Source organism: Entelurus aequoreus, linkage group LG20 (assembly GCF_033978785.1).
Source record: "Entelurus aequoreus isolate RoL-2023_Sb linkage group LG20, RoL_Eaeq_v1.1, whole genome shotgun sequence".
NCBI classification, from domain to species: domain Eukaryota; kingdom Metazoa; phylum Chordata; class Actinopteri; order Syngnathiformes; family Syngnathidae; genus Entelurus; species Entelurus aequoreus.
The window spans coordinates 4,106,061-4,113,565 of NC_084750.1; the positions used below are offsets into that span (position 1 = coordinate 4,106,061).

At 40.4% G+C, this 7,505-nt stretch overlaps 1 protein-coding gene across 4 annotated transcripts in view; it reads right to left on the minus strand.

Annotated features, from left to right (window-relative positions):
- sgce (sarcoglycan, epsilon) overlaps positions 1-7,505 on the minus strand; it is a 45,131-nt gene that overhangs the window by 1,806 nt on the left and 35,820 nt on the right. For 3 of the 4 annotated variants that reach the window (XM_062029239.1, XM_062029237.1, XM_062029240.1), the window contains 5 exons: positions 5,174-5,336; positions 4,898-5,112; positions 4,675-4,701; positions 2,211-2,399; positions 2,102-2,145 (listed from right to left, as the gene is read on the minus strand). In XM_062029239.1, the coding sequence (XP_061885223.1) occupies positions 2,102-2,145; positions 2,211-2,399; positions 4,675-4,701; positions 4,898-5,112; positions 5,174-5,336 (638 nt within the window). The remainder of the gene's footprint in view (positions 1-2,101; positions 2,146-2,210; positions 2,400-4,674; positions 4,702-4,897; positions 5,113-5,173; positions 5,337-7,505) is intronic. The other variant, XM_062029238.1, reaches the window with a different exon arrangement.

The window sequence follows — 7,505 nt, forward strand, 5'->3', positions numbered from 1 at the left end:
TACGCGCGTGACGTAGACCGGCGAACACGGGTATGCCTTCCACATTGAAGCCAATACGAAAAAGCTCTGTTTTCATTTCATAATTCCACAGTATTCTGGACATCTGTGTTCGTGAATCTGTTGCAATATGTTCATTGCACTATGGAGAAGGAAGCTGAGCAAGCAAAGAAGAAAGTTGTCGGTGCGAAATGGACGTATTTTTCGAACATAGTCAGCAACAACAGTACACAGCCGGCGCTTCTTTGTTTACATTCCCGAAAGATGCAGTCAAGATGGAAGAACTCGGATAACAGAGACTCTAACCAGGAGGACTTTTGACTTCGATGCACAGACGCCTGTAGAGAACTGGGACAACACAGACTCTTACCAGGATTACTTTGATTTGGATGACAAAGACGCAGACGTGCTACTGTGAGTATGCAGCTTTGGCTTCTAAACATTTGATCGCTTGACCGTATGTGCGCAACTTTTTTTTGCGTATGTACGTAACTTTTTTAAAATATATAAGCTTTATGAACCTTGGGTTAGGTGAACGGTCTTTTGGGCTGAGTGATTGTGTGTGTTGATCAGGTGTTTGAATTGTATTGGCGTGTTCTATGGAGCTAGGAGCTAGCAGAGGAGCTAGGAGCTAGCATAACAAACACGCAGGTGTTTTTATGCAGGATTAATTTGTGGCATATTAAATATAAGCCTGGTTGTGTTGTGGCTAATAGAGTATATATATGTCTTGTGTTTATTTACTGTTGTAGTCATTCCCAGCTGAATATCAGGTACCGTGAGTATGCAGCCTTGGCTGCTAAACATTTGAGAGCTGTGGACATGACATAGTTATCTCCTTTGTTACGCGCGTCACGTACGTAACTTTTTAAAAATATATAAGCTTTATGAACCTTGGGTTAGGTGAACGGTCTTTTGGGCTGAGTGATTGTGTGTGTTGATCAGGTGTTTGAATTGTATTGGCATGTTCTATGGAGCTATGAGCTAGCAGAGGAGCTAGGAGCTAGCATAACAAACACGCAGGTGTTTTTATGCAGGATTAATTTGTGGCATATTAAATATAAGCCTGGTTGTGTTGTGGCTAATAGAGTATATATATGTCTTGTGTTTATTTACTGTTGTAGTCATTCCCAGCTGAATATCAGGTCACCCCCGGCTCTCACAGCATCTTCCCTATCTGAATAGCTTCAACTCCCCACTAGTCCTTCACTTGCACTTTACTCATCCACAAATCTTTCATCCTCGCTCAAATTAATGGGGAAATTGTCGCTTTCTCGGTCCGAATCTCTCTCACTTCATGCGGCCATCATTGTAAACAATAGGGAACTTTGCGTATATGTTCAACTGACTACGTCATGCTACTTCCGGTAGGGGCAAGCCTTTTTTTTATCAGATACCAAAAGTTGCAATCTTTATCGTCGTTGTTCTATACTAAATCCTTTCAGCAAAAATATGGCAATATCGCGAAATGATCAAGTATGACACATAGAATAGATCTGCTATCGCCGTTTAAATAAAAACAATTCATTTCAGTAGGCCTTTAAGGGACGGCGTGGCGAAGTTGGTAGAGTGGCCGTGCCAGCAATCGAAGGGTTGCTGGTTACTGGGGTTCAATCCCCGCCTTCTACCATCCTAGTTACGTCCGTTGTGTCCTTGGGCAAGACACTTCACCCTTGCTCCTGATGGCCGCTGGTTAGCGCCTTGCATGGCAGCTCCCGCCATCAGTGTGTGATGGCGGGAGCTGCCATTTATCATTTAATGTAGGAATTTCTCTGTTATTTGTGTGTTCTCTGCTGGCACAAGACGCTGTGATGGGTGGCAAACCTTCACTTCCTTTTACACCAACCAGGAGGCGCCGCAAACACAAAGTTGGTAGCGGTTATGGCGCCCTGTCTCACATGACTGCCTTTTTGACCAGTCATTGAGCCTGAAACTCAATACTGGGAATGTTTGTACTCTGGCTGCAACTACAAGTAGAACCCTAATTGGAGGCAGGTATGTTCACAGACCTCATGGTTGCTGTTGTAGGATAAAAAGTTGGCCATACTGTGAATATTAGTAGCGACAGGTAGAACCCTAATTGGAGGCAGGTACGTTCACACACCTGATGGCTGCTGTTGCGGGATAGTGATCTGGTTGTGCAGGTTCCTGCAGCGGGAAAGACACATGAGGTGGCATCGGGACACTTGAATGTGGTGGCGAGCGCTACTCACGTCTGCGTCTGCATGAGCGGCATGCTGGTGGTCTCGTAGTTGTCGGGATGGATGGGCGGCACCACCTCGCCGCTGACGGGGTTGAAGACGGGCAGCGTGGAGAGCGGCCAGGAGATTTCTCGGTTCTTGGCCATGCTGCGCATCTCTTTGGTGGACTTTTGGATGGAGCTGTGGTGCACCAGCTGAATGCTGCATTACATTCATTGTGTTTAGGTCAAAGGTCATTCACTTCTGAAAGCAGTACGGTATATCATCTGTCGGGTGCACTTAATAACAGAGTAAATGTATTCCCTTTTAAGGGATTAGAATTGAATAGAAGCACACAAATATATGGCACTTTACTCATACAGATAATAAATACAGGTTTAACAATAAAAATATATATATATATTTTTTAATAATTCAAACTGGTTAAGTTACGACAAATAGTTGTGAAAGGGGAACTGCACATTTTGAGGGGGAATTTTGCCTATCGTTCACAATCATCATGAAAAACATGACAGATGGATTTTTTAATGCATTCTAAATATTAAATAAATGCAATCAAGTCAGTTTACAATGTTTGACTTTCTATAGGAGCTGTTCAATTCTGCCTATAAAGTGCTTAAACAACATGAAAACCTTTAAGATTGTATATACATGATTGTAAGTGTATCTGTCATGTAGTAACATTTATAATATTTAATCTTTACGAATTTTGATCATTTTAAGCATACGCGAAGCATTCATTTAAAAAGCGCATCACGTTTGCGTTTTTTTTTTTTTAACAACATCCCTGAATATTACTATATACAGTATCACTAGGATACATCACTATATATCTAGGATGTTCTTATATACACATTTAGATGAACGACTCGCCAAGAAAAGGAGGTGGAACCAAGCATCTTTTCCTGTCATTCCTGCCAGTTCCAGGTCCTGAATGGCTGTCAAAGTGTCCAAACTTGTCAGATTATATCTTTTATGTTATTATCTACTGTCCAGATCATGATTTATGATCTAGAATAAACTTACAGGGAGCAAGGAAGGGAGGAAGCAGCAGACCTCTCCATGATGTCAACATAGTGAGACATAGGAAGTGACCACGTCGCCACTATAGTAGTTTGTCTGCGTTAGGGCTTATAATAACAATATGACTAATATTTGTTTATATTTATAATAATAAGACTAATGTGTTAATATTTGTAATAACATCACTAATACTTGTTAATATTTATAATAACATCACTAATACTTGATAATTTTTATAATAGTATTAGTACTTGTTAATATTTACAATAACAATATCACTAATACTTGTTAATATTTATAACAATATCACTAATACTTAACATTTATAATAACAATAGTATTAGTACTTGTTAATATTTGTAATAACAATATGATTAATACTTGTTAACATTTACATTAACAATATCACTAATACTTGTTAATATTATAATAACAATATCACTAATACGTGTTATTTATAATAACAATATCACTAATACTTGTTAACATTTATAATAACATGTAATAACAATATGACTAATACTTGTTGATATTTATAATAACAATATCACTAATATTTGTTAATATTCAAGTCACCAAATGTAAATGAAGTATTGTTGGCGCTTTTTGAATGGTTATTTATCGGATTTATGGGCGGAATAGAGGACCTCCCATTGGCTACGCTGTAAGCAGACTTTTATTTACATGTATTTAATATTTACAATGCATTAATCCATCCGTTCACAATAACGAATGTGAAGGATAGGCAATATTTTTTTTTAAAAAGTGCAATTCCCCTTCAATGTACAAATGTATGCATACACTGAAAAGTATATTAAACACAACATTTTAATTCATGTAAATTAGTTTAACAATTACAAACTCAATCAAATGTTTATTGAAATCAAAATCAAATTATATATACATATAATTTGTAAATACAATTATTTTATTTATTTATTTAAATTAGTTTAATAATTAAAAACCCCAAAAATTTAAAAACAGATCAAATATTAAATATACAACTACATACACACAAAATATAATTTGTTCAGACTTACAATAACTATTCATTTGAATTAGTTTAATAGTTAAAACTACATATATTAGATCAATAGGAACTACACGGTCATTTTGTTGTTTATATACTACATACAATTGTTTTATTTTTAATTATGAATTTTAAGTTGTTGGTTTAGAAAAATGAAATGAAATTATTTGGACCGAATATTGCATATATGTACACATATGTATGTATAAAAAAGGAAATAATTGAATAAAAAATGTATTCATTGTACTGAGAAAATAGGTTTGAATATGATATTCCTTGAAAAAACATGTGCATAACTAAAATATTATTTAGAGGTCAATGTCTTACATTTTGGAGCAGCTCATGAGAGATGAACATGAATGAGATGAAAAAAGCAAGATGGAGGACAAAAAAAACAGCAGACAGGAGAGATGAAAGACTTACGCTGATGTTTGCATGTTTCTTTTTTGCCTAGAAACAAAACAAAGATGGCTGAATTAATACTAATAGCAACTACAATGGCCTGTCAAAGGTGAAATGACCACATAAAGATGATGAAGAGCCATTGCAATGGCAACGCTCCACAGGTGCATGGTGATGGAAAGCTGCAGTAGCGGTCCAGATTAGTCGTCTAGTCTTTGCACGCCAATAAAAAAGACACACTTACACCCCTTCCCTTCGGCAGCACATGCTGTAGCCCAGAATGAAGAGGAGAGCGAGCGCCACCACCGCGGGGACAGCCAGCGTGACCATGAAGTCGGTGAAGTAGTCCCGGCTCTTCAGGTACTCGGACGGCGGCTTGTAATCCCCAAACTCGGCCAGGATACCAGGACCTGCTTCAGGGCGAGTGATGTAGACTGGGGATACTTTGTTGATGTCCACCTAAACAAGATAGAGGCGTTCAAAGAGTCCAAAGAGGCCAATTTGTGGTTTGCTTCCTCACCAGGGAGATTTTACACCAGTCGATGTGGAACTGAGCTCTGAACTTCTTGTCACAGCTGATGACAGGCTCCATCTCCTGGCTGCAGCGCAGTTGGTTGTGAGGGCTCTCCACCTCACGCAGGCACGACGAGAAGGGAACGTCGGCGCCGACCATCACGTACACGCTGGGGCGGGAGAAAGATATTGTGTCATTGTCAATATCTCGGGTGCAATAATCAATCGCAACTGGACTGTCTTGATCGTCTCAGGACACGTTTGGACAGTCTTGATCGTCTCAGGACACGTTTGGACAGTCTTGATCGTCTCAGGAGACGTTTGGACTGTCTGGATCGTCTCAGGAGACGGTCGGACTGTTTCGATCGTCTCAGAAGACGGTCGGACTGTTTCGATCGTCTCAGCAGACGGTCGGACTGTTTCGATCGTCTCAGGAGACGGTCGGACTGTTTCGATCGTCTCAGGAGACGGTCGGACTGTTTCGATCGTCTCAGGAGATGTTTGGACTGTTTTGATCGTTTCAGGAGACGTTTGGAATGCTTTGATCGTCTCAGGAGACGTTTGGACTGTCTTGATCGTCTCAGGAGACGTTTGGACTGTTTCGATCGTCTCAGGAGACGTTTGGACTGTTTCGATCGTCTCAGGAGACGTTTGGACTGTTTCGATCGTCTCAGGAGACGTTTGGACTGTTTCGATCGTCTCAGGAGACGTTTGGACTGTTTCGATCGTCTCAGGAGACGTTTGGACTGTTTCGATCGTCTCAGGAGACATTTGAAATGTCTTGACCGTCTCAGGAGACGTTTGGACTGTTTTGATCGTCTGGATGTTTGGACTGTCTTGATCGTTTCAGGAGACGTTTGGACTGTCTCAAACGTCTAAGGTGACGTTTGGACTGTCTTGATCGTCTCAGGAGAAGTTTGGACTGTTTTGATCGTTTCAGGAGACGTTTGGACTGTTTTGATCATTTCAGGAGACGTTTGGACTGTCTCAAACGTTTCAGGAGACGTTTGGACTGTCCCAAACGTTTCAGGAGACGTTTGGACTGTCCCAAACGTTTGGGCTGTCTCGATCGTCTCAGGAGACGTTTGGGCTGTCTCGATCGTCTCCGGAGACGTTTGGACTGTCTCGATCGTCTCCGGAGACGTTTGGACTGTCTCGAGCGTCTCAGGAGACGTTTGGACTGTTTTGATCGTCTCAGGAGACGTTTGGACTGTTTTGATCGTCTCGATGTTTGGACTGTCTTGATCGTCTCAGGAGAAGTTTGGACTGTCTTGATCGTCTCAGAAGAAGTTTGGACTGTTTTGATCGTTTCAGGAGACGTTTGGACTGTTTTGATCGTCTCGATGTTTGGACTGTCTTGATCGTCTCAGGAGAAGTTTGGACTGTCTTGATCGTCTCAGAAGAAGTTTGGACTGTTTTGATCGTTTCAGGAGACGTTTGGACTGTTTTGATCGTCTCGATGTTTGGACTGTCTTGATCGTTTCAGGAGAAGTTTGGACTGTCTCAAACGTTTCAGGAGACGTTTGGGCTGTCTCGGTCGTCTCAGGAGACGTTTGGACTGTCTCGATCGTCTCAGGAGACATTTGGACTGTTTTGATCGTCTCAGGAGACGTTTGGACTGTTTTGATCGTCTCAGGAGACGTTTGGACTGTTTTGATCGTCTCAGGAGACGTTTGGACTGTCTTGATCGTCTCAGGAGACGTTTGACTGTCTTGATCGTCTCAAGAGACGTTTGGACTGTCTTGACCGTCTCAAGAGACGTTTGGACCGTTTCGATCGTTTCAGGAGTCGTTTGGACTGTTTTGATCGTCTCAGGAGACGTTTGGAGTGTTTTGATCTTCTCGATGTTTGGACTGTTTTGATCTTCTCGATGTTTGGACTGCCTTGATCGTCTCAGGAGACGTTTGGACTGTCTTGATCGTCTCAGGTGATGTTTGGACTGTTTTTAATTCAAACTATTTATATAGCACTTTTGATCGTGATGTACAAAATAAAACAAACAAACAAAAACAACACACACAGACAGCAGCACTCTTGATAACAAGGCAAAAACAAAACATGGCATGGCACTGAGGATTTGAGGTAAAACGCCACCTTTGAGGCATCCACACTGGAAAAAAACTCAAATTAACCTTGTACATGTACACTCAGCTTTAGAGGGGACAAAGCCTTTTCTGCTTTGGCACATTAGGGCTGCTCAATTATTAGAGCATTTTAAAACCCTGCTAAAAACTCCTTTATTTTACATGTCTACATATACATATATATATATGTATGTATATGTATATGTATATGTATATATATATATATATATATATATATATATATATATATATGTG